Source organism: Lutra lutra, chromosome 11 (assembly GCF_902655055.1).
Source record: "Lutra lutra chromosome 11, mLutLut1.2, whole genome shotgun sequence".
NCBI lineage: Eukaryota > Metazoa > Chordata > Mammalia > Carnivora > Mustelidae > Lutra > Lutra lutra.
Genome location: NC_062288.1, coordinates 36,597,336 through 36,625,196, shown reverse-complemented (window position 1 = coordinate 36,625,196; position 27,861 = coordinate 36,597,336). Strand labels below are relative to the sequence as shown.

General features: G+C 42.2%; 1 protein-coding gene across 1 annotated transcript in view; it reads left to right on the top strand.

Annotated features, from left to right (window-relative positions):
* Positions 1 to 26,594, top strand: part of CDK6 (cyclin dependent kinase 6) — a 245,185-nt gene extending 218,591 nt beyond the window's left edge. The window contains 3 exon segments of the mRNA XM_047694269.1: positions 4,599 to 4,649; positions 10,736 to 10,871; positions 16,259 to 26,594. Coding sequence (XP_047550225.1) covers positions 4,599 to 4,649; positions 10,736 to 10,871; positions 16,259 to 16,405 — 334 coding nt within the window. The 3' untranslated portion in view covers positions 16,406 to 26,594.
* The last annotated feature ends 1,267 nt before the right edge of the window (positions 26,595 to 27,861 follow it).

Below are 27,861 nucleotides of genomic sequence, written 5' to 3'. Positions count from 1 at the left end.
TTTCCCCCAAATATTATTTATCTTGTCAAATAAATTGACAAAAAGAGTAGAATGGCCAAGTCTTCCAGTAGGGTCCAGTGTAGTTTATGTGGGAATTTGAAATAGAAAAGAAGTTGAGGGCCATGAGAGATGGGAGGATGTTTATGCAAAAGAAGCTCATCATCCCAAGAAGTGAGTGTGGAGAAAATCAGAGGGAAAAGGAGGATCATAGCTGAGGTGAAGAGAAAGGAAATGTATAAAATTAGAAATGGATCCATGAAATGTAGATTGAACAAAAGACTTTTACCGATAATGTTTATGCACCGTTACCCAAACATTTGGTTAAATTACTGAAAGAAGTCATCTGAAGTAATTAATTAATTATAGTTTTTTATATAGTAAAATACATAAAAGTTACTGTCCTTCAGTAATGCCCTGTATAATGAAGGGATTTTTTTAGTCTATTAATCCAATAAAATAATTGCACAGTTTTTATTTGGGGATGTTCTTGGTAGGTATAATCTTTCCCATTTTGCTAGTTAACCCCCCCAAAAAATGTGTATATAAAAAAGAAGTGTTTTTTAAAAAAATATAAAACCAGGCTTCAGATTTACTGCTTTCAGTAGAATATCTCTTTTGTTAATTTTATTTTTAAGTAATTAGTTTAAAAGAATTAGTAAGTATGTCACCTGGGACAGGTTTCTAGGTTAGCTTAGTGGTTCCTCTCCCTGCAGTGACTTAAAAATGTATGACTTTTTCATTTTATGAGCCTCTGTCTCATGATACAGAGTAAAATATTCCCTCATATCTTCAGTCATCTTAAAGGGCCCATATAAATACGCCCTGAGATTTCCAGGAAAGGTAGGTGTTTAGGCAATAGGAAGAAACAAGAGTTCAGAGTTATTTGGGACCTCCTCACATTGTCTCTGTCTGGCCATCTCTAGTTCAGCTGTCTTTCAGTTTTTCTGTGTCTTGCTCTCCCCCATGTTGGTCCTTCAGCCTTCTGTTTCCTTCCAGCTCAGCCCTATGTCATGGTAATAAAGAACAGCCAAGTTTGACTCATGTATGTGTGTGTTTTAGCTGAATCATTCCTACAATTATAAAATTATTCAAGGCAGTAAAATTAAACTCTCCCTTGCCACTAAACCAAAGAATGTAGTTAAAGATGTCCATCATTGTCCACCTAAAATATGCCATAAATTACATGAGTTGAAGGGTATTTAACTCAGCTTATCTGAGGAAGGAAGAAATAGCAAAATAACCTTAGTGAAAATACAGTCCTCAGTACCTGATGCGTCCAGGTACTGATACAGCCAAGACTTTTGACCACGGAGCCTTATTTAAAGACAAATTGTATCATAGAATTGGGACAATCTTATTCTTACATTTTGGGATTCCACTATAGCACACCGAAGAGGTAATCATGATGAAAGCTTTCATCTTTCCTCTAAATCCATTGTCAACTCTGCATGCATCTAATGAACATAGCATCTTCTATCACATACAAACTTAAACTTTCTCAGCCCCAAACTGAATGGATGGTCCTAAGAGTTTGATCACATTCGTGACCACCTTTTAGTCAACTAAGAGTACCAGTTCCAGGTAGACTTGCCCTCCACCTTCATGTGACTCATTGCCATTACCTTGTGACCGTGTCTTTGCACCCAACTGTTTTAGAGGAGTTAACTGCATACAGTCAGGATGTAGTGGTCCTGTATAACTCAAGCCAATCCATATCCATCCTCAAGCCCAATTAATAGACCTCACAGTCCCATGCCAGGTCTTCCTATGTGGCAAAAGTCATTCTGAGCCATACAGTGAATTGTTGTTTCGGAGTTTCTAGTATTCCCCACAGAAGGTCACAGAGAAGTGGTTATGATTCAGACCTTTCTGCTTCTCGCACTCATGAAAGCAGGCCAGACTCATGAGCCAATTCTAACTCAAGGATGTAAACGTACATTTCATTGTATGTGGCCAGGTCCAGCCAAGAAAGGCAAGACTTCAGCCTTTGGAAGTATGGTAGACTACACGATCTGAAAGCCCTCTGCTAAAACATAGCAAATGTAAGATAAAATATAGCAAGCATTTGCTTCAATGCATAGTGGAGAGAGCAAAAATGTTACAGTATTGCCAAGGGAGAAAAACAAAAAGGGAGCCACAAAGCAAACCAGTGAGGGCATGAGCCCCACCAGAGCTGAGCTTCAGGCTGGGGTCCCAGAACCCACCTCAGGAAAGGGAGGGCTGGTGCTTCTGCCTGGAAACAAGTCCACACAAGGTAGCCTGCCTTATTTGTGTCCCAATTGCCATGGCCAATTTCTTTAAAGGGGCTCCATGATCCTGTGGGTGCCAGCCTTCTTCACGCAGAGTGAGGGGCTTGGCATGTTTACAAAGCCACCTCACCAGCTCCTCAGATTAAAGGCGTGTCCTCGGTTCCCTCTGTGCCTGCTGACCCAGCGTGCCCATCCCTCAAGCCATCCAAGATACGTGCGACACAAAGAGGGGTCGTTTGTGTTTGTCCATACCTCAGAATGCTGGTTATACATAGTTTTGTAATTTTATACCTTAATACTAAGGAAACAGGAGTGTGAAAAGAAAGGGCACTGTTGTTTCTGTGCAAGCCAAGTTCTATGCTTTGGAAAGGAAAAGAAAAATGGTGTTATCCATTAAGATGGGAGCAAAACAGTTGTAAAAGAGTGCACTGGGGGAAGAATGTAAAAATCTAGAAGGGCCTAACACTGTGTGTCGACTATACCAGAATTAAAATAAAAAAACCTAATTAAGGGGCATCTAGATGGCTCAGTCAGTTGAGTGTGCAACTCTTGATCTCAGGGCTGTAAACTCGAGCCCTGTGTTGGGTATAGAGATTCCTTAAAAATAAAATCTTCAAGGGGCGCCTGGGTGGCTCAGTGGGTTAAGCCTCTGCCTTCGGCTCAGGTCATGATCCCAGGGTCCTGGGATCGAGCCCCGCATCGGGCTCTCTGCTCAGCGGGGAGCCTGTTTCCCCCTCTTTCTCTCGCTGCCTGCCTCTCTGCCTACTTGTGATCTCTGTCAAATTAATAAAAAAATAAAAAATTTTTTAAAAATAAAATCTTCAAAAAAAACTTAAATTTAAAAAATTTAGAAGGGCCATAATACAGTAAGTATATGGAAGGAATAGAGAACTTCCATCAAGTCTGGTGAATTGCTTTGTTCCTTGTTAGAGCAGGGGAAGAATTTAAAGACACTTGGACATTGGCAAAGCAGTCTGAGTACAGAAGCACACAGGCACCTGCTTGCGAGACGCTGGGTTCTCTATAAAGTGCTCTTCACGTGGTCTCTGCACTGTTTCACCCCAGAGGCTCAGCTGTACGGGCTGTCTGTGAGTGTGGAGAACGCTAGTAACCAAAAGAAACGTATTATGATATAATGATGAAGCAGATAGGCTTTGGGGCAAGGCGGACCTGGTTTGAATTTTAAGTCTGCATTTCATTTGTCCTTCAGTAAGTCATGAAACATCTCCAATCCTATCTGCTCATCAGAAAATAGGGGTGATAATAATACTACCTTGCCCCTGAAATTTTTGTGAGAATTAAATGAGATAATGTTTGGGAAGCACATGGCATCACGTCAGGTTCAACATTAGTGTTCTAGAAATAACAGCTGTTAAGATTCCATTGTTTGGCTTTTCTAAAATTGATATATAATATTTATATTTATAATTGATACATAACATTTTAAAAACATGGTTTCTGGTAAGAGGCTACAGACATTTTTTTAAAGCACATTACTGTTGAAAAATATCGGTCGGTCATTGAGCAGGGGATTAGGAAACATTTCCACATGTGCCACAGGAAAATATTAAATAAAATATTTATTAACCACGCACTAGGCCAAAGATTAGGGGCAAAGCACTAGGTAAAGCACAAGGCCAAAGGCTAAGGGCAAACCTAGAGGTTTGCCCTCAAGGGGTATTGATCCACTTGGGAAAATGCCAAAAACATCACCAAGTGAGCTCATTGAATTACCAGTTAAATGTTCAATGTAGACACTGAGGGCTGTGTGTTCACGGTAGCCTCTGAAGCCAGGAGTGATGGCTAAGTACCGTAATGCTGTGAGAAAGGAAGGTGATAAAATTAGAAAAATGGGTCCTGAGGTAATGTCACACTGCAGGATCAGGACCCCTGGAGAGAGAGGTTCGCCCTTAGGAAGTCCTGCGATAGCAGAGGGGTGAGGAAAGGGTGCTCAGAGAAGAAGTTTCCAAGTTTCCAAGAAGCCCACGTACCCCACGCTCCAGACCAGAACAGTGATGTGTTCTACGCTATCAGGAAGTTGGGTAGGGCTTTGAAACCAAGGCCTGTATCTCCCCAATGGCACTACCGTTGCAGTGAGTGCGAACAGAATACCCACCACGGTGATAAAACCGGGGAGTCAGGGACCCGCAGATACTGAGGAGAGATCCTTACCGTGAAGTCAAATGCAAGAAAAACCTTCACTGTCCAAAGGAAAGGTGTCTTGCTTCTTTACACCTTCCTCACCCTTGAAGAATGTTTTGCTTCCTGTGACCAGTGGTATCATGACCAATATGACTGAATGGTAACTTGAGAAAATTCCCTGTTTAATATGTATCTTTATTCTTGTAGGCCTCTTTTTCGGGGAAGTTCAGACGTCGATCAGCTTGGAAAAATCTTGGAGTAAGTAGTAACTGTAATTTTACATCAACATCCGTAGCATTAAATCAATCGCAGTGCCTTTCGTCTGACATGCATAATAAACGTTTATCTCTTGTCTTTCCTCCCCCACACTGCCCCCTCAGTCGGTGTTACTATTTGTGTGGTGAGTGGGGACATGGCAGACATGCTGTTTTACGCAGAGCCCATCATGATGTGTGGCCTAACGTAGAAGCTCTGGAAGGTTATATGTTGCTCGTGTGGATCTTTTCCAGGATCCTCCTTCTCCACTTGACTGAGCTCCATTTCTTGAGTTCAGATGTATTGTCTGCTTGGGGCTATTTCCCGTGCATCCACCATCCGAGGTGGGGTGCCTCTGGGCTTCCCATCCCCATTGAGTATCCCCATTGAGTCATCTGGATTGGTTTTGCATTGTTTTGTTTCGGTTGGTTGGTACTGGTGCACTCTGCAAGCCATCTTTCTTTGGAGCACCGACACAGAAAATGAGACTTCTAGGTACTAACCGTAAGTTTGTTGCTAAATTCTGTGCATCTTGAGAAAGTCATTTAAAATGCTGTGTAAAGTGCATACATGATGCCTGGTACATAGTGAATGCTTTTAAAATGGTAGCTGTGGTTATAATTCATCATTAATTGTTTAACCTTTTTGTTCGTTAACTTCTTCACCTGAATAATGAAACTTTGGACGTAAATTCTAAGATCCTTTCTTGCACTCAAATTCTTTGGATCTGGGCACCTGGGTGGCTCAGTGGGTTAAAGCCTCTGCCTTCAGCTCAGGTCGTGATCCCAGGGTCCTGGGATCGGACCCCGCATCGGGCTCTCTGCTCAGCAGGGAGCCTGCTTCCTCCTCTCTCTGCCTGCCTCTCTGCCTACTTGTCATCTCAATCTGTCGAATAAATAAATAAAATCTTTAAAAAAAAAAAATTCTTTGGATCTAATTGTCTGTTACTTAGCTCAGTGATTTGCAGAGTTCTATTCGTGTCTACATGTTTGTGCCTGTGGGAGTATGGATGCTTTCATGTTTCTAGAATGTTAAGAAGGGGCTTTTCCTCTCAGAAAGCATGAAGTATGTGCACTTCCCAAGCCCCATCAGATCGGAGTGAAGAAAAAAGTGGGAGTTACAGAGCCAGAAATAGCCCCAATCGTTGGTCCTTAACATTTTTGTAGGAATTCCAGTGATCTTTATGAAATTTTCAGTCCATAAAACTGGTGAAAAATACCCGTGAAGAAACTAACTATATGTTAACGCTATCTCCTGGAGCATGACTGCCTAAAACAGTTGGAATAAACCTGGAACCTCAATTTGTTCTTCTAGTGACTGGAAAGCTCCACTAGACTTACTGATGATGCCAGTCTGCTGCTGAATCACACCCCGTGGCTTTAAGGCCTGAAACATATTTGCTGGTGTTACTGTGTGGGGGCTTCCCTGGCCCAGGGCAGCTGCCAAGACTCCCCCTCCTCCCCCTCCTCCTCCTGCCACTTCATAAGATGGACAGATTCAGGACAAAACTCATGTTCTCTCTGCTTCTGGATGTCAACTTCTGTGCTCATAAAGTGATGAACCCCTCTCTAGTCTTCCCCATCACTGTTGAATGTAGTTTGTGTGCAGTGTGAACTTGAAGCAGGAACTGGGAAAGTCAGACACATCAGTGACTCTGTTAAAAGGAAAAGTGATCTTGACGGCACCTAGCTTGCCAGACCTTAAACTCGTCACTGCCTTTCCCTTACGGACATCACCTGGGCATTCTGTCCACCTCTAGCCCTGGGCTCTGTGGACTTGTTAGCCTTGTTAGTGCCCCTTCATATCTGAAGCCAGGGAGATGGCCTCTGACAAACATGTTTGACCTTGCTCCCAAGGGAAAGCCAGTCCCCACTGTGGCAAAGGCCTGAGACCCTAGGTTGACAGCAAATAAGAAGCCGTGAAGTTCTGTAGGCCTTATGCCTTCAGCATTTCCTTCTTGGTTTCTGGCACTGTTTGCTGAGATTATGTTCTGTTTACTCTGCATTTGTTACTTTGGCATAAAGAAAAGGGACAATGCTGCACCCTAGTGTCATTTCTAAAGGACTTGAAAAATGATTTCTGTCCCCGCTGCCATTTATAGATTTTGTGCTGTCAGTCTTTATAGTACAAATGTCAACTTTTAAGGCTTATATTCAGCTGTCCAAATACTGAAATTTGATGCAAGCACTTTTTAATGGACCTATCAGAGTCTCACAACATTCATATATGGGCCATTAAAGTTCATACTCGGTATTAAAGGGATTTTTTTTTTTTTTTTTTTTAAGGAAAGCCACATTCACATTCTCTTATGGGGAGGACTGTTTCTGCATTTAGAAAGATTTATACTTCAAAGAACAGCAAGTACTTTGAAAGTGAAACTGAATGCTGTGAGCTTGTGACATTTTAGAGCATTTTTCAGAGCAGAGTCATAGTTAAATGGAAACAAAATATTGGCTTTGGAATAAGGAGAGCTGGGTTCCCTCGCAACCTGGGTTCCCTCGCATTCCTGATCTGTGGCTGAACTCACTGTGGATTGATACATTTCACTCATCCCTTCCTTTCTACATCAATAAAAAGGAAGTAATAATGACCTTTGTGTCTCAGGAGGTCATTATGGAATCAGAGGAGGCAACAGATTTAGAAATACTTTTGAAAGTTTTTATATAGCCAGCTAGCTGCACATGTAACCACACATACATGTACACACAGAGGCACTCTGCTTTGCTCTTGGCCTTCAGCTGCCCATATCACCTGGTTTATTTCAATATATTTGAAAAGATTTTAAATTATTACTAAGAATTTTTATAATTGATTTCTAGATGACTGGTGATGATATGCAAAAAATATATAAAAATAGCTGAAAAGCTAAAAATGAAGCAAATAAAGTTCTTTCATTAGCATTCTCTTCTTCCTCTACCTTTCCCATTCTTTCCAAGCATATATATATATTTATGTCCTTTCATAATTAATAGTGGTATCTTTTTTCTTTCTATTCTTACTCTAGATCTTGCTGTTCAGCAAATTTGTGTATTGCCCAAGTTGTCATTTCCCTTCACTTGTTCTGGTAGCTGTGTCCATGAGTCTGTCTTTATTTGCCTCAACAGCATAGCTCTCCCAGCATGTCCAACAGAGGTAGGATTACAGTGTCTTTTCCTGGGCACCCAGTGACAGGTGCAATTACAATACAGGTGTCTGCTCTTCCCAGGTGAGGTCTGTGACCTGGGCTCTGTTGAGGGAAGGCAGGAGGAAAGAGAGCCTTACAGAGAGCCTGTGATGTTCACCACCACATCTTCCTGATACCTGGAAATCCATGCGGGAGAACACATCTCGACCTTTGTCCCAGTGAGCGCAGGCCAAGGAGAAGGTTCTGATGCAGGCTAGCACCATTTCTAACTGTAGTTAAAATAATTTGGTCAGGGGCACCTGGCTGGCTCAGTTGGTAGAGCATGCAACTCTTGATCTCAGGGTTGTAAGTTCGAGCCCCACATTGGGTGTAGAGATGACTTAAAAATAAAAGCTTAAAAAAAATGTGGTCAATTTGAATAGCCTTATATGCTGTCCATTACATTATAACTTCTCAGTTTGGAGTTAGTCTATAAGTGAGATACCTAAGTTCTTGCACCCCTGATTTCCCTTGTTCAAACCTACTTACTATCTATACATAGACTTTATTTTTTTTTTTTGAGATTTTATTTATTTATTTGAGAGAGAGTGAAAGTCAGAGAGATCACAGAGGGAGAGGGAGAAGCGGACTCGCCAATGAGGAGGGAGCTCGACTCAGGGCTGGATCCCAGGACCCTGAGATCATGACCTGAGCCAAAGGCGGGTACTCAACCAAGTGACTTACCCAGGCGCCCCTATATACATACACTTTAAATAATATCTCCATGATGCAGGGGCATGTGGGTGGTTCAGTCCATTGAGCATCCCACTCTTGGTTTTCCAGTGGGTCGTGATCTCAAAGTGGTGGACGTGGCCCCCCTTGTCACCCATCAGGCTCTGTGCTGAACATGGACTCTGCTTGTCACCGCCCCTCAATTCATGTGAGCTATCTCTTTCAAATAAGTAAATAAAATCTTTTTTTTTTAAGATTTTACTTATTTATTTATTTGTCGGAGAGAGAGAACACAAGCAGGCAGAGCGGCAGGCAGAGGCAGAGAGAGAAGCAGGCTCCCCGCCGAGCAAGGAGCCTGACGTAGGACTCGATCCCAGGACCCCGGGATCACGACCCGAGCCAAAGGTAGCAGCCCAACCAACTGAGCCACCCAGGCATCCCAATAAAATCTTCTTTTAAAAAAATCTCCAGGGGCGCCTGGGTGGCTCAGTGGGTTAAGCCTCTGCCTTCGGCTCAGGTCATGATCTCAGGGTCCTGGGATCGAGCCCCGCATCGGGCTCTCTGCTCAGCAGGGAGCCTGCTTCCCTTCCCCTCTCTCTGTCTGCCTCTCTGCCTACTTGTGATCTCTGTCTGTCAAATAAATAAATAAAATAAATAAAAATTTAAAAAATAAAAAAATAAAATAAAATAAAAAAATAAAAAAATCTCCATAGTGTATAAGTTGTGTAAAGCCACTGACCTAATAACATTTCTGAAGAACCTCAAGTCACACATCAAGAGGACTCAAGTAGTTTGTATTTTTAGTGCGATAGTGATACATTGCCTGTGCATTTTAGATTAATAACATTATTTGCCTCTTACAATAATAATAATGGGTGGGGCACCTGGGTGCCTCATTTGATTGGGCATCTGCGTTCATCTCAGCTTATGATCTTGGAGTCCTGGGATCCGGCCCCATGTCAGGCTCCTTGCTCATCAGGGGATTCTGCTTCTCCTTCTTCCACTGCCCCTCCCCCTCTCATGCTCTCTCTCTCTCTCTCGCTCTCTCTGTCTCAAATCAGTAAAATCTTTAAAATAATAATGGGTAATGTATTGATATTGACAGGTACTGTGCTGTGCACTTCATATAAATTATCACTGTAAATTATGATTGTTAATAAATAAAGACACAGAAGGCTGCACAGAAGTTAAGTAATTTGTCCTTACCTACCAATTAGTTATACCCAGAATTTGAACCCAGTTCTGCCTTTTCCAAAACCTATGCCTTTTTTTTTTTATTCGTTTTTCACATTTAAATATAGTTGACATACAATGCCCTGTACTGTTTCTGTATCACCTGATCCTCTCTCCATGTTTCTGACCCCAGAATAATTTTCGGGGGAAACATAAATGATACTGCCTTTATTTATTGCTTGCTCACTTAATACCATAAAATAGTTTCGTAGGGGCGCCTGGGTGGCTCAGTCGGTTAATCATCTAGCTCTTGATTTTGGCTCAGGTCATGATCTCAGGGTTGCGAAATCGAGCCCTGTGTCAGGCTGTGCTCAGCCCAGAGTCTGCTTGTCTCTCTCCCTCTGTTCCTCCCCCCACTTGCTCGCTTGCTCTCTAAAATAAATAAAATCTTTTAAAACACAAAAATTACTTTTTAATATAAAATATATATAAACTAAATTAATTTGATTTGAAATTAAATTATAAAATAGTGTTTGCCTAGCACAGGATTAACATACCTTTTTAGCCTCTTTTTGGTCTGATTCTGACGTATGTAAATTACTGTTCGGGGAATTATTCTTTAGCCCAAAGTGCAACCAAATTTATTTGTTAATGAGTCATGCTAGATGAGCGTCATAAAAGCATGTCAATATGATCAGAACACAAAAAGCACTCTTGGGCATAAAGGAAAATAATGCCCGTGTGGGCCTCCTACTCTGTCAGTATGTCAGGACTTACTGGTAATAATACTGTTTTCTCTTTCTGCATCCCCTCATACGTTTACTATGTGCCACCAGAGGATTCTCTTACCTCTTCCCAGTGAATTTTACAATGCTCCTGTGAGACGGCCCTCTACCCTGTGATCTCTGTATCGCAGGAGGACAGAGATGACAGACTGGCCAGTAACATCAGTGAGGGACCCCCAGGATGCTGTGTACCCCATACCTGCCTCTCCGACTTCACCATCATCTGGATTTCGGTGGGGAAATAGCTTCAGCATGGCAGCTAATGATGCTAATGTTCACACCTGGTTCTTTCGTAGCGTAATTGGACTCCCAGGGGAAGAAGACTGGCCTAGAGATGTTGCCCTTCCCAGGCAGGCATTTCACGCAAAAGCTCCTCAGCCGATTGAGAAGTTTGTAACAGATATTGATGAACAAGGCAAAGACCTACTTCTGGTAAGTTCACGCGGTGCGGAGTCGGTCTGTGTGGTGCTGATGAGGGACGTGACCTGTCCACTGGGTGGTTCCCGGGGAGGTGGACGCAGCATTTGGTATCACATACCATAGCCACGCAGAGCAAGAGGCCACAACCTCTCTTCAGCTTTCATTTCCACACCGGCGGGAGCTGGTGGCCTCTGATTCTGGAATATCTTCGCTTCCAGCAAAAAGAGAAAGAGTCTGATCCACACGCTTTCGATGGGCCGTCTTTAAATGTTCATTTGAACGCAGCCGCAGAAGCCTCTCGATTGATCTAGACACACGCTTTCCATAGGCAGTGAAGGTGGCATCCAGGTAGAAAATACCTCACCAAAAATAAGGACTCGTGTTCTGTTTGAGATTCAGACTCGTAATACTTGGCCTTACACATCCTTCCCTACACTCAGGGGACAGACCAGAGGTAGAGGAGTAGACCTGTTGAGCTACCCTTGGTGTTCAGAACCCAGTGAGTAATGAGTGTATCCTTTCCCTACTACTGACAACCTTTGATATCTCACCAAGAAAGCACTCCTGGACCTGGAGGCACCAGGGCTCCATTCTGCCGAAGCAGTCTAAATTTCCGATGCAGACCGACGAGTCTGTAGGCTTTGGTAGAAATGTTCTACTTTAGCTCTTCGTGGACACAGCCATTCATGGGCATGTTTGCAGAGCCATGGGGTCTCCCAGCAAAAGCCCTAATTCCCTCTTCACCTGATGGCGGCTCGTTTTCCGGCTTACTCAGATTCCCTGCACTGCCACATTACGGAGAAGGACGGCTTTATTCCCTAACATACTCACTAAGGACTTTGACTCACATCCTTGGAAATCAGTTATTATCATTAGAAAGGAGAATATAGTCTCCTGTACAGAGGCTCACTCTATGGACACACTTGCTGGCTCACCTGCTATTTAGGAAAATTTTTCCCAGGTTTCAGATAACAGACAAGTACTTGCATTACCTTAAGAAAAGGGGGTTTGATGGAATGTTTCATGTGGCCTGGCAGTGGAAAGCCACCCAGAGTGTGAATGCTCTCTTAGTCCTGCTAAGAGCATCACCAGGTGTCTGCTTATCTCTACCCTGCAGGCCTTTTCTCCCCCTCGCTGCCTCTTTTCGGTAGTACTGTCTGCTCCCCTTAGCTGTGCCGGGTCCTTTGACTTCAGAACTTCAGCCAACTCATGGATGCTTTCAGCTCTAACCTCCACTGCTCACATTTGTTCTGTTAGTATTTCCTACATCGGATTCCTAAAAGGAAGAATGTGGCTGACACACCTCAACTTTTTGCCAAGCCATGATAAGAGTTGCTGCCTAGAGCCAAGTCACCATTCCTGGTCCAGTCAGCTCTGCCAGGAAGGGGTAGGGACGATGTGTTAGAAAAAACGGCCGCCATGGGCTTTCCTTTTCAGCAAGAACTTTGAATGGAATGCTCCTCTTAGAAGATTCTGGACACAGAATCACAATGATAGCCAATTTTATAGTGAAGCATCCCACTCCTTCAGCTACTGGGATACCCAGAGACGGCTCAGAGTATCTGTTAATTCCAACATCAGGACGAATCACCAAGAGGAACTTAAAATGTAAAGATAGCAGACAATGCCCCAGGCTCATTCAGTGTCTCCCACTAGTGGTAGCTTTCCAAGTCATACGACACACGAGTGCTCAACTAGAGAAGTAGCAGACAGAGAAGAAAAAGGCACAAAGAGACTACCAGAGACACAAGGCAGAGGGTGACAGTGAGTGTCAGCAGAGATTAGAAAAAACAAAGGAACAAGAAGCAGCCCCAGTGACATCAGGACTAGAAGAAACATAAGGGTAAAACATAATAATTCACGGGCATTCCAGGAGAGGACAGCCCAGGACCTCAAAGCTTAGAACGCCTGAAAGATCTCACTGTTTCCTGCTAGAGGGAGACAGGGGAGGACTATATGGAGCAGAAGAAAGAGAGCCGTCGGGTACCAGAGAGGCAGCTGAGACCCCAGCCATATTTGTTGCCTCTTTTCAAAGTGATTTAGTAAGGATGAAAGAGGGAACGGTATTTCCGAAAGTTGTTTCCTTTAAGAAACAGCATTTGAGTTTTAGCACTCTGAGAATTGTCCTTTATTTTATCTGAAAACAAGGCTGACACTCTAGTGTCTCAGCCGTGTATGGATGGATGTCTGCCTTGGTGTTTACAAATGCTCTTACACACGTAAGTAGTGCACAGTCATAAGACCATTTAGGGGGATGATTATTTTTAACATCCAAAACCTACCCATCTTTACAAGTTTTGTCCCCTTCATCGTGGTTAACTTGAGAGGCTGGGTACTTATTCCAAGTATGAAGCTCTTGCTGATAAAAGTTTCTTTTGTCGAACTGTTTTCAGAGCCTTGAGGCACATATTAGGAGACAAGGGTTTTCCTTGGATTAGTATGCTTTTGCTGCATAACATACAACCCAAAAATCTCCCTAGCATACAGCAGTAAGCATTTATTTCTTGCTTTCGGGTCTGCAGATTGGCAGAGACCGCTGTGCTGCGGCCTATGAGTCAAGGACAAGTGTTCTCCGTGTGTCTCATTCTGGGCTCCAGAACAAGAGGGCCTTTGGGTCCCTGGGGCATGTTTTTCTCATAATAGAAGATGGATGCTCCCATAAGGGCAAGCAGAAACACATGATGGCCCCAATGGCCTAGGCTTGGAAGGCACCCTGCTGCTTCTGTCCACGTTCCATTGGCCAAAGTAAGTTACATGGCCAAGGCCAACTCTAATAGAAGAAAGAATACTTCTCCCATGAAGGGAGGGGTGGAAAGAAGGAGGATACGTGTTGAAAAATGATCCCGTCCGTCACAGTAGTCAATTCTTGACTAAACAGCAGTTCCAGAAGTTCATTTTATCAGTTATGTGGCAAGTAAATTAGATTTTCTTGGAGAAACAATATTCTTACACATGACTTTGAATTAATTCTCAAGTCTTCTAAGTTCTCTGTTGAGGTAGAACAGTGATGGAACTTAGCCACCATGTCTATCAATGTTTCTGTAGGACTTAAGTATTAAGACTTCCAATTTGGGGCACCAGAGTGGCTCAGTCAGTTGAGCGTCTGCCTTCGGCTCAGGTCATGATTCCAGGGTCCTGGGATGGAGCCCCAAATTGGGCTCACTACTTGGCAGGGAGTCTGCGTCTCCCTCTCCTTCTGCCCCTCCCAGAACATTGCGCACGCGTGTGCGGGTACACGCTCTCTCTCTCTGTCTCTCCCTCCCTCTCAAATAAATAAATAAAATCGTTTAAAAAAGAGAGAGAGACTTCCAACTTGAGATTCTCACACACTTCCACATTAGGCTCAGGAGTTCTCCTCTCCACCCTCTTCCCTGCTCTAAGCCATCAGGATAGCTGTGGGGATGGGCTTCCTCCCACACAGTCCTCTAGGGACATGTCTCTCTATCTTGAACATGTTCCCACAACTTTTTTTTTCTTCGTCCCTATGTCCTAGGGATTAAACTGGCTGCTTCCTTTTCTAATGTCACTACCTAATTTTCTCCTTCCTGGACTCTGGGGAAGAGAAAACTCAGGCTCAAGGATTTTGCCCCTGCTCTTCTGTCATGAGGGAATTCAGCCCATGTAAAACTTCTCTTAGATGTTTATTGCTATTAGAGACAGTAGGACCATTCTAGCAACAAGCTCCTTCCTCTGCTTGCCCTTTGGCTCTTTTGTTTTCAGGAGACATTGTGAGAAACTGCCATCCACGGACTAGTGGGGAGCTCAGCTTAATTAAGATTTCAGGAGACCCAAAAATTTGCCTGGAATTACATATAGAATTTTCGAGGTCAGTGGTATTCAACAGAATGTTAGAGAGGGTCCTAATCTAGTCAGGACCTGACTGAGGCTCTGAGCTCCTCGAGAGCAAAAACCCAGGTTAAATGGAAGAGGTCAGCGTAACCATGGTAATGTGAAGTCTTTAGATGACAGATAGGACTGAAACTGACAGACATTTCAGGTCCCCAGCTCACTGCAGTGTGCACTGCATCACACGGATGGGGAAGCCGGTAGGGTTTTTCTGCTCCTTGTGTGTTCCTGGGTGATGGGTGGGTCTGACTCATCCTTCACTAGTGCTGCCCACCTGCTAGGTGCTGTGGAGGTGTTGGCGGAAAGACAGGAAGAGGATTTGAAGGACACCCAGGGTTGGAGTGGAAATGGAGCTGAGGTTAGAGAAACGCTCTGCCTGCTTGATGGTGAATTGGCTGTTGGGGAGTAGAGATTGCTGCTCCAGAGGTTGTCGTTCCCCCGCTTTGACCTTCTGCCTGCACTTGGGCTGACAGCCCGGAATAGAGTTCGGTACCAGAACTGAAGCTGGAGGATGGTCCAGCCCTGGGGCAGAGTCCATGGCTGGCTAGTGGATTGAGAAAAGTTGGTCCTAGGTGTTGGCCCTTACTTGCCCCCTCCTTAATAGAGAACATCTTTATTTCCTGGTTTAAAATGGATTTCCTTTTTTGTTTCTTCTGTTGTTGGTTTGGTTTAGTTTTGATTATAGAAATATGTCAGAAACTGTTAATGATTGATTAGCCTTTTACCCCTGAGCAAGGTAACCCCCCTTCCATTCCTGACTCATCAGTAAACCTTGAGGGAGGGTAAAAAGTTTAAAAGCTTAGTCCTGACTGTAGCACTAAGTTGGCTAGCATTAGAAGAATCACTATCTAAATAAAGTTGTATACATACTACAATAATAATAGTATATTTTAAAGGATACGGTGTGGGTTGAAGGGAAAGCCTGAGGAGGTAACGGTCCACAGGCAACCCAAAAGCTGTTGCCCTTTCCTGAAGGGCAGTTTATACCTTGAGGTCATATATAAGACGGCTGTGTCTATACATTTTGTTTAGTGACCCTTTTTTTTAAAGTTTTTTTTTTTTTTTTAAACTTTATCTGAGAGAGCGCAAAAGCAGGAGAGATCACAGAGGGAGACGGAGATTCAGACTCACCGCTGGGCAGGGAGCCCAATGTGGGACTCAATCCCAAAACCCTGAGATCATGACCTGAGCCGAAGGCAGACACTTAGCCAACTGAGTCACCCGGGCACCCCCTTATTTATTTTAGAGCGAGAAAGAGAGAGCAAGCAGGAGCAGGAGGCGGGGGGAGAGAATCCCAAGCAGACTCCCTACTACGCATGAAGCCCGATGAAGGGCTCCGTCTCACCACCGTGAGATCATGACCTAAGCTGAAACCAAGAGTCGTCCGCTCAGCCAACTGAGCCTCCCAGGAGCCCCGTAGTGTCCCTTGAAGTAGATACTCATTCTCTTTCTAAACACACTTAATTCATGTAGTGAATACACGTGTAACTGTCTAAACATATTATTTAGATGGACATGTTTTACATCAATCGATGATTCTTTCTTTATCACAGAAGTGCTTAACATTCAATCCAGCCAAAAGAATATCAGCCTACAGTGCCCTGTCTCACCCATACTTCCATGACCTGGAGAGGCGCAAGGAGAACCTGGACGCCCGTCTGCCGCCCAACCAGAACAGCTCAGACATGAACACAGCCTAAGACCCCCGCTGCTGCCTTGTGCTGATCACCTGGAGAACACCCCTGGTGGCTGATGCCACCCGCTCCCTCACCCTGAGTAAGCCCCAGCAGAGCTGCTGAGGATCACTGGCTGGGGACCTTCTAGTTGCCGTCTTCTGGACGGGCTCTGCTTCTCCATGGAAACCGCTTAGTTTACTGTTTTGAAATCAATGCAAGAGTGATTGCAGCTTTATGTTCATTCGTTTGTTTGTCTGTTTGTTTCGAGAACCTGGAAAAATTCCAGAAGAAGAGAAGCTGCTGACCAATTGTGCTGCCATTTCATTTTTCTAACCTTGAATGCTGCCAGTGTGAAGTGAGCAATCCAGGCACAGCTGAGTTATGATGTAATCTCTCTGCAGCTGCCCCAGCCTGATTCGGTACTTTTGAGTGAGAGTGTGTGTACATGCGCGAGCGCGTGTGTGTGTGTGTGATTCTTGTTCTCTTAAAGTGTTACTTTCTGTAAACAATAAGAAGAATTGAATTTGAAAGACTCAAAGTGATCTATAAATAACAGGTTTCTGTTGACTACAGGTGATTTATCAGAATGGGCTTCTTGAATTAGAAAGTTGAGCCCATGTCCTCAGAATTTCATGGTCAAAAGCAGTAAATTTGCTAGCATTAAAAGGTTCACTATCTAGATGAGGTTTTATACACACAACAAAAGGAAAAAAGATACTGGTATCTTTTAAGAGACCTGTTTTTTAAAGCATACATTCTAGTTACTCTTCAAAAAAAGTTGAATTTACTCAGTATAAGTCCATTTTAACTTGTATTATATGCTTTTATTGTTTCTTTTGAAAAATACCCTATAAGCTTTTTCTTACTTGCTATAGATTAAGGGAGTGTACCTCAAATAGGTAAAATTGTCAAAAAAAAAAAATTAGAGAAAGCCTTTATTTCCTGATTTGAAATCTATTTCCTTCTTGGGCTTTGTTGTTACTTTATTTTACTCTTGATTTTAGAAATATGTCAGAAACTGTATGCTATCTTGGTGTGGAGAGTAGTTCTTCCTGACCAGAGACAGGAATACCATTTAAGTTTTCCCTATTACACTGTACGTTTTCTACCATGCACTGCCTTGTTTGCAAAGTGTCCATCTTATCTATCCCCCAGGACCTCTAATATATAGTACTACCATGACATAAGTGATAACAGATTGCCCACACTTTTCACAAACACCTCCTGCTTGCTTGCTTTCAGTGAACCTTTTGTGAATACTTAGATTCAGATTGTGGCTTATGGCTCCGATTTCGCGATCCTAACAGGGTCCCCCCAGTATGTCCTCGTTCTGATGCAATCTTCCTACCTGGCATTCATTGTTGTTATCTAGGCAGTGAGTAGAGGACTGGTTCTTCTCTTATCACCAGCACATAGATTGCTTTAAACTGTTACTTAGTGTTTTACAATTTTTTTAGAATATATTGTCAGTTAGAATCAGAGGGAATGTCTTTAACTATTTTTTAGAAATATGTATTTACTCTGTAAAATGATCTTTTCTCCATCCCCCAGGCTGTGCTTGTTCCTAGTGCCTCGTGCCTACCCCTGCTCTCTGCAGAGCCAGCCCGACCTGGGTGGGCATTGTGAACAGCTTTATTTTTTTCTCTTGCCGTTTTCTCTACTGTTCTTTCTGTTCCAGTGTCCTCTCTGCCTTATATGTGATTAGTGCTCAAAGACACAGAGATGAAGCATCTTTCTGGAAATTTAGCTGTCTTTGCTTTCTGACTCATGACTTGAGTGCGTGCAACAGTTAGACTATGTTTAGAGTTAGGGTTTTCAGAAAATGAACATTGCTTCCCTCAGTAGAAAATGTTTCAGATGATGTTTATATGTTGTCAAGCCTTCCTGAATTCTTCACAGCTCAGTGTTTCTATACTACCAGCTTGAGCAAGAAAAAAATTAGAAGACTTTTCTCCTGGAAAGCTTTTTGCGGTGGGAATTACTCTTTTTTAATACATACGTTGTTTAACATTTTTCTAACTCGGTAACTTGAAGGGCAGGAAGATTTGTCTAAAACCGGATACAAAATGAGAAGATGGGCCATATGACTGTTTTACGCTTTCTTCGTTGTTCACAATATTGATTATGCTTTGTTATCCCTTATAAATGCTTGAGATATAACTAATCTAGAGCATGGGGGGTGGGGGGTGATGTCTCCCCTGGAACAGTGAGCTCTGCTTTTCCTTTGATGGCAGGTCAAAATACCAAGACATTTTTGCTGGGGCCTAGACAATTGAATTTTAAAACTCACTGCACTGATTCGTCATGTGCTTTTTGTTTCATATTCACGATTAGAGTGGACATAACTTGACTCTGCTTTTTTAAGTTTTTCCTAAGTTCTCTCAAGAAAAATGCAACTGTTCTAAACTGGAATTTTTCAGCATTCTTGAGAATTTTAAACAAGTAGAGAGCCCCACTTTATTTCTAGCATATACTTTTGGTTCATTTCTTGGTAGTGTTTATTAAAAAAAAAAAAAAGCACAAACAGTTTCAGCATTGGATACTTGCAGATTATCCTCCAAGAGGCAGGAGGAGGAGGCACTTAGGCCTCTCTGAAATTTCAGAGTCTGACCCCAGCTCTTCCATGCGTACTTCTTGGGAGTTGAGTGATTACCCTCTTGCTTTATGTCTTGTATATCTGGCCTACCCGTTCTCGAATGCATATCCCACAGAAGCACCCTTAGCATTAGGGCACCTGGACACATATAGCAGCATAGGACCTGACCGAATACAGCTTATTCTTCTGTGACATATGGTTTCAAAGGTCTTTGCCAAAAGTGAAGGCGTGGTTAGCTGCAAAGGCCACACTGCCCCAGAGATATACTGAAGCCGCTTATAACAGTAAAAATCTGGGGTCAGATTGAAAATCACGTTCGCATTTCATAAGAGAAATGGTGCTGGCGTGTGGCTGCTGGTTTCTACATGACAGTTGTTCTGGTGGTCCAGGCACTGTGGGAACTGTGGTGTGGGCTGGAATTCTAACAGTCCCACTGAAGAATAAAAGAGACACCTGTCCGTTTCGGCATCATAAGCTATCATGTGGCAAAGGTAATAAGGCCTTAATCTTCTAACCTTAAAAACATAATTTCCAAGAGCTTTTAAGAACCCAGTGCCTTGGTGCCTCCCACTTTTGTCTCTCCTTTAAAGTGGACAGGAACCCAAGAAGCAAAGAACCTGTTTTGGACAAGAGCTCCGAGCCATTTTATCCCTCTCTATTCTCATGATTTTGTCTCAGGAATCGCACACTAGGAATGGCACACTTTTCATTTAGCCCACTGTGTCTTATGGAAAAATAGTTCAAAGTATTTACCTCAGAGTAGAATCTCTACCTTTTGTTTTAAGTAAAAATGAAAATTTCAGAATGCATGGGATATCATAAAGAGAATTTGTACCCCTTACTAAAGATTTTATCTTTAGTTTGATGACTCCAGAATGTGGTACTATCCATCTTGGAAAAAAACCTAAATAGTACCAAACATTGTGAACCTTTAATTATGTATTAAAATTGAGCTTTTAACTACAGCTGCTTCTCTTAAAAGTGGTGCCTATTAAAGTCAATAATGTAATCCTCATTCCTTTATGGAAATTAAAATCATGTAAGCTTCTAATATAAACATTAAAATTCTGCTCTTCAAATAATTGCTTCTTATAAGTGACAACTGGACTATTTGTATGATAAGCACACAAGAGAGTGTCTAACATTTTCCAAAAGCAGGCTTTTGTTGCATCATCAGGTCTAAGAAAGAGTAATAGTAAAAGTTAACAAGCCACTGTAATTACTTAATTGTGTTACTACAGAAACTATAGAATATTTACTTTGGAAAGAAAATGTTGAAACATTATAAATTCTGAGGTATTGATAGAATTCAGAAGAATGCATGTTTTACATTGTGACACGTTAAAACAGTGTCTTTATTAAATAAAAATTAAAATGTGACGTGATTTCAAAATCTTTAAAAGTCCTAAAACAGTGGACAATGGATAGAGGAAATTCAGAAAAAAGTGAAGGTTTTCAAAAAAGGGTAGTTTCAAAGTTAGATATATTTTGAAGGATAGATATTAACAAATATATTGTAAGAATTTATATTACAGTCACCTGGCAACTATGAAATCAATATGTTCTAAAACATGTCTTACAGAAAAGCTGTTCCAAAGCAGTTGCCATTTCAAATGTCAGCCTGAAGAAACTAAACTACCTATACTCCTTTCTTAGTTTGTGGGAGGAAGCAGCTACGAGAAGCTACACTTGTTATACAAGCCTAAGAGTGTTCGTTGTAAGAAATACATATACATACTAAATTTTAAAAAGGCACATTTCCTGTGCCACCAGGATTTTTTTGAAAAACTGAAGCCCAAATCATGTGCACCCAGTACAATTCAGATGTATAACTAGAAACATAGCTACGTGCTCCTTCCCCACCATGGAGAAACTTCTCAAGGCTACCCAAAAGCCTGTCCAGCAACGTGAGCCCCCAGATAATTAACAGTGGTGTTTTCCTCCACAAGCACAAGAAAACAGCATTTTCATTTCTTATCCATGCAGTTTTCAACCTATTTGTGTTACATACCTATATCTCAAGCATTTCTAACTTGTACTTTTTCAGAAAATAAACCACAAGATTCCTCTGGCCTTTTCTATCTTCTGATGTTTGTATACAGCAGATATGTAAAAGAGGAGGGGTCTGATTTTAATTTTTTTTTCTCAGTTGTTTGTTTGTCTTAATGAAGTATGAATCAGCTTTTTCAAAATGTTTTCTATTTCTTAGCATTCCCAGGGAGTTTAGATAAATGCATGAACTTCCATCAACATATTTATGTTTCCTTTAATACTGGTGCTCGGGCCTTCAAGAAGAAAACAAGAGCCTCTTGAAAACTTATACAGGCTTTTTTTTTCTTCCAAGCATCTACTTAAAGACTATTACAGCAATTTGAAGGTTGTAAGGTAGGAAAGGGAAATGATTTTTCTTGCAAATGTCTGTTTTAAATTTCACACTGTCCTAAGACATGGGCTTTCTTGTTTCATTCCAGTATATTCCACAAGGTGGCACTTTCCGGGGGGGTGGAATCTGAGCAAGGCTAAAGAGGTACTTAGCAAGACTTCATTCTAACTTTATTTTTCTGCACATATTTTACTCTTGCTTAGCACTTGTTTTTTGGGGGGGATGATTGACCTCGATATTTTAGTTGTTCGCTAGGTTCTGAACAATTGTCTGAAGGGGAGTTGTACTTGAGAGTGAATAATACACCCATTTTGATCATTTAAGTGCATAAAGAGAGCCAAGACATATTTTTCAAAAAGCATTTTTTTGAGGTACCTAATTACCTCACTCTTCTAGGTGCAGAAGTTACAGACATGGACAGGCTTAGTAGTTAAAAGGCAACACTCACCTGTGACCTGGATAGTTTTCTTAGGAGTTGAAAACTCCCGTGGCCTCAGCCAAAGTACCTGTACCCCCGTCTGGTGTTTTCCCATTTCCTACCATGATGGTCTTTATACATTGATTAAAATTTTAAATCCTCATTTAAAAATCAGATGAGTAAAATAAGTAACATTGGTATTTAAATAGACAAAACGATTTTTTTCTGAAGAATTGGCCATGCTGAAACAGAGCCCTTATACACTAAAAGGCATGGTAATTTCATCACAAGTGTAAATTTACAAGAAGTGCAATTTTGTAAAAATCCTGTCCAAGCACATGAGCATAATAACCTAGAGTATATTTACATAAATCTTTCATTTCTCCACTTGGGGAGTTCTTTGACAACTTTCTCTCTGTATCTATATAGAGATATACCCATACACTGCTATGTTTTAATTCACAGGTCTGCTCAGAGACTGATCATCCCCCAGATGATTTTAGGTAATTTTAGAAATCCTTTTCCTCAGTAAGTGTTACAGAAATTTAGGAGGAAGACAGTTATAGTACTTTTCAGAGTTGCCTTAGCACGGCAAAACAAAAGGCAGTTTACTCCTCCTGCGGGGCGGAAACTCCATAGTGCTTGCTTAACTTGCCTGCAGAGTAGCCGGCAAGCAAGTCTCACTAATACATTCTAAATCAAAACACCACACACACTAGGGGCTGGCCAGAGCTCTTTGGGGACTCGTCCGCCTCATCCCTCTGCTCAAAACCCCACCAAAGTAGAGTCCAATTTAAGCCTCTAAATGGAAAGCCGAATTCAGACCTCGAATTTGTTACCAGTTGGGCCAGTCTGAACTCTGCTTGCTCGTGGTCAGCACTAGACGCCCACCTGAAAACCCCCCGAGGGTACGCCGCCGGTCACCCCGCCCCTTTGGCAGTCGAGTGGCAGTGGGCGGAGCTGGCTGGAACCTGAAACCTAGTACACACCCAACGGGATACTGCCCGCGGTCCATGTGCCCTGCTGCTGTCTCGGAGGCATCTGTTCTGCAGTCCTAGGAAGTACAATGTCCCTAGAAGCAAACGGGTGTCTTCTATGCATAAATAAAGTACAACACAATTCTTTGAAAGTTCGGGTATAGTAATGATAGTATAATAAAGAGATGCCGCTCTGTGTGAAGCATGTACCGGGCATCTCTCAGGCTCTAAGCTCAGCTTTTTTTTTTTTTTTTTTTTTTTTTTAAGAGAAGATGTATAATTACAGGAAAGATTTTTTTATTTTTTTATTTTCTATCATTCTACATATATGGTGGCAAAAGATATGCGTGGAAAAGTTTTGTTTTGAAAATTTGTTTATTTTCTGCCTTGGCGAAAGCTCCTCACTCTCTAGTTTCTACTTTCTACTTTCCCTTTTTTTGAGGGGGTGGTGTCAAATAGCTAAGGGTAAATAAACCAATTATCTCATATAGTAGGGGATTTTCCTGTTTAGAGGACCTTGTGTGTGAATTGTTTCATCAAGCAAGTAACTCCTTCTCTACCTTAGGACTTTGGATTGTCAAATACAGGTTTCCTTGATAAAGGGGGCACATAACTGTATATATTGCAGTAAGGACCTATGACTACAGCACTAAGGAGCGAGCACAGAGCCACACACAGTTACTTAATTTCTAACGCTCTGTGGTTTCTGGCCAAATTCTGCTGACATGCTTAGGTTATAGTCCTGAAGATACCCATCGTACCCTTAACTTGAAAGTTTCTAATCTTAAGTTTTTTTGAAATGCAATAATATGTATTAGTTAGCAATACTTCTGTGATCACCAGCAACTTCTGATTTAACCTTGAAGCCTGAATAATGAAAATAGTTCCCAGCAGCAATACAGTTCTTGAACTGCCCTCCCCCACTACCAAGTACATTATAGAGCTTCTCAGTTTGGTCCTGTGTTTGCAACAACGTCCACGTGAATATTACAGTTTCTCACTTATTTTGTATTCATGTGTTTTACTATGACCAATAGTAAATATATTAGTTAGTACTCGGGATGAATACTACCCCTAAAATCAGCACTTATCAAGGTGGAGAATTTCTATTTCAAGTTGTTCTACACTTGCATAAATTATTTCTATTATTATTCATGTATGTTATTTATTTCTGAATCACACTAGTCCTGTGAGAATACAGCTGAAAGGAGATGGCATTAGATTTCGCATTTAATGTTCATTATCATGGTCTTGATGGAGCTAAGTAAATTAAAATTAGCCGAAGCCCCGAAAGCACTGCATGCATTTTAACATGATGAGTAGAATTCAAGTCTGTAGGGGTAGTATTTTTGTGTCTAGGTGTTTTACCATTATGTAAAGGAATAAAGCAAAGGACTTTGTGTTCTTTTGTCAGACAGGCATATAGTATAGTGTGAAAATACAGCAAAAAAATTAAAACCAGATAGAAAAGCATCCGATACTGCCTTAATCTGGGAACTAGGCCAGACGGCCATCAGAGTAAGATGCCAGGCAGAGAGAGGTGCCTGGCTGGTGCCTTCTCATATCTGGCCTTGAGAAGCTTCCTCCCTGCGAGCTTGTGCCCTCACGGTTGTCCTGTGCGGTGGTGGGAACAGGTAGTAGCTGTTGCAGGGAGAACAGTGTGAGAGTTTCCTGTAGAAGCAAACTGTCAACTTGTGCCTTGGGGCTTCCAGAATGTGTCAGGCGGAGAAATTCAAGTTTCTGCGCCGCAAGCAACTTGGTTTTGTACAGAAGCAGTTCAGTCTGGTAACAAATGCAAGGACTGCACGGACAGTCGTCAACGGTGGGTGTTAACAACCAGCAGTCCCCCAACACCTCAGAGGCTTGTGGCATTTCTGGTTATTTTAGGTTTTGATCTGAAGGTTCATTGGCAAGTGTTTGGTATAGAAGAGCAGTATGTGTTAAGAAAAGCACAATATTGGTTCCCATAGAGTACAGATTAGATCTAGAGGGTTTTATAGGATTACCATGTCAGAGATGTGTCAGTGCATGTTTTCACTGTAAAGTGTATTAGTGTAGTGTTTCTGCATTCCCATAGGGCTTAGTTAAAGCTTTAGTCTAGGTTTTCAGCAAGGCTGGCCTACCCAGTAAGCTTTTTTTTTTTTTTAACTTTTATAATAGAAAATGCGTTAAACGTAGAAAAAAAAAAATCTTAATTTGGACATTTGGCCTGTTGGTTTCTGTGTTTGAAATCACCATTCTGGAGATGTAGAGGTTGTGCATGCGCATGTCAGATACTAATCTAGGCTGTGTGAACCAGCCCAGGATAACCAGTGTCCTCCTATCCCCTGCATCCTCCCTCCCTCCCGCTGAGGTGCTCCCTGCCCCCATCCGGCCTGTCTGCGTGGTGCTCTTTATCTTCTGCCGCTCTTTGGGCGGCGGGGACATGATGAGAGGGAGGCTTCAGGCATCACAGGTGTGCCTGCTCGGGCTTGGCCACCACTATTACTTGACCTTTGTCTGGGCACCAAGTGTGCTCACAGCACCAATCCCAAATGCCCTCTGGCATGTTTGTGTGTATCTTAACTTCAAAACCAAGTCATCCTACAGAGCATTCAACTTTGGCTGTGGTACAAAGAAATGAAACAAGACTATAAACCACATTCCAAGCTGCTGTTTTCTGTCCATCTATAGGCCATAGTTTTACCGTATTTCTTCGTACTTGAAACTCATTCTGCTATTTTAATATCAGGGTACAAACTTACAAGGGTGCATGTTCCTTAAAGGTGCAAAATGACTCTCATTCCGTTTGCTCGGATGGCTACAGAATGCTGTTTTGGTGCTTTGTATTGAGCAGATCAAAGGAGCAGTATGGAAATGACTGGAACACAGTCTTACGAGATTGTTGGCAGATGGCTTGGTATAGATAGCGCTTCTGCTCTTCTCTCCGTACGCAAGGTTGAGAGTTACCACACTGGCCTGTTGGGTTCACGTGGGTATCCTTTCTCACAGAGTACAGAAACCCTGTGCTCTCCCCAAATGTGGGTGTGCGCAGCTCTTTGAAAGCAGAGACCTTCCTATGTACCAGATCATTTAGCCCCCAAAGAGAAGTGGCCATGGGTGTAGATAGGAGCAGAATGGGAGGGGCTCTCTTGATCTGGCAAGCGTCCCTCCATACAAAAAGCTCTCCTGGGACAAAAAAAAAAAAGAAAAAAGAAAAAGAAAAAAAAGAAAGAAACCTTATCTGTAAAGTTACTCCCTTCATAGCACCCTGAGCTAAATGATCTTGCTTCTTTCCCTTTAGGTAGATAAAAATACAGGTCAATTTATCTAGACTCTTCCCACCTGAAGAGGAAAATAGAAAAGTAGATTGTTTGTATCATGTAAGATATATAATCCAAGGACTACCCAAACTTACATTGAATCCCCCATCACTAGCAATCTGTTCTAAAAAGTAGCTCAAGTCAAAGATGCTTAAATGACCTGGACTGCCCGAGGTCAGGGGCAGTCATTCTAGCATGCGTCTTACTCTAGGACTCACTTGGAGAGGGACAGCTGCCAATGTTGACTCTGTTGCAATGGCAAAGGTAACATGTCAGAAAATTTAGAGGGTTGCAGATCACAAATCCTTTGGAAACTGGATGTCTTACTGGGTGCTAGAATGCAAATTTAGGTATTTATTGTTGGGTAATGGAATTCATTGTTTTTTAAGAATTAGTGTTGAAACATCACTGTCCAGTTCATTGTTTTCACATATCCACAAGCTAAATTGAAGCAAAAAGAGAATGGTTTGTATATTTGTCATACCTTTTGTATCCTTACAATAAAAATATTGGTAGCAAATAAAAATCATAAAAACAGCCATCTTAGACTGCTTTCTTGGGAATGAATTACTGTCATTGCTCTTTTTCTTTTTACTTAATGTAAAATGAATATAATTACAGTGAGTAAAGTAACTTATAATTAAATAGCAAGTTTTAGCAGGATGTGTTTAAAACTTTTGTTGTAAGAGACTCAATTTCAGGTTTCAGATGTTTTTAAAAACTAAATAGCGGCTCATTGAGCTTAAAGCCGCAGTAACAAGTGTAAGCTCTTACTAGTTGATTATGCTGAATGCTGACAGCATAAAACCGAATAAAGCATGGCAGGCCTTTCCAAAGCTTCCAGATGGGGACCATGAAAAGGTTTGTGTAACCAGTTGCTGATAACCTGGAGATGAGCAAAGGGTTCACACTGGAAGTGGTACTTGAGTGCACTCAGCCAAAAATCAATGTCTCCCAAGCATACAAGCGGAAATACTGTGCGTGTGCAATGCATGCAGTGATGTAAGCACAAGCAGTAAGATTGGTGAGGCCACCCCTGGGGCCGTGGTTGTTAACATCCAAGTCATAACCTACAGAAATAAATCCAGTCTCACCACAGGATCTGGTAGCCACGTGCACGAGCAGATGCACACATGTAGATATCGGGAACTTAGATCTCACGAAATGATGCTGAGTGCCTCACTTCTCTTTTCTCTTTTATTATCCTCGACTCTGAAAACACTGGTGGCAAGCCACTAAACTGATTTCACAACCCCACTAATAGGCGGTGACTTAATGTTTGAGAACAATTAGTAAGGGAAGGTGGGTATGTGTAGGGGTCTTGAGGTGATGTTGGAAAGGTTGAATATATAAAGGGATTTTGGAATCCCATATAAAGGGATTTGGAACCAGTGAAGGGTGTTAAAGAGGAAGACAGTTTCTATTAATGTGTGTTCCTCTTCGTTCAACTGCTTATATGCTGACACAGGGTGATAAGCTGATATAGTATACAACGAATCAGAAGTGTTGCCGTCTGATACAGCCCTGTCTTCGTGTATGATATCAGGTACCCTTTTAAGGTTTGTTTTAGAGAGCACACGTAAGTGTGGTGGGGGAGGGGGGGTGGGACAGTGAGCGAGAGAGAGTCTTAGGCAGACTCCCCACTGAGCGCGGAGCCTAACACAGGCCTCCGTCCCAGGACCCTGAGCTGAAATCAGAAGTCAGCCGTTTCATTGATGGAGCTACCCAGGCACTCTGATACCAGGTATTTTTTAATTAGTCCTCCAGAATTCCCTGGAGGAGCTCTCATTAGGACTTGCCTTAA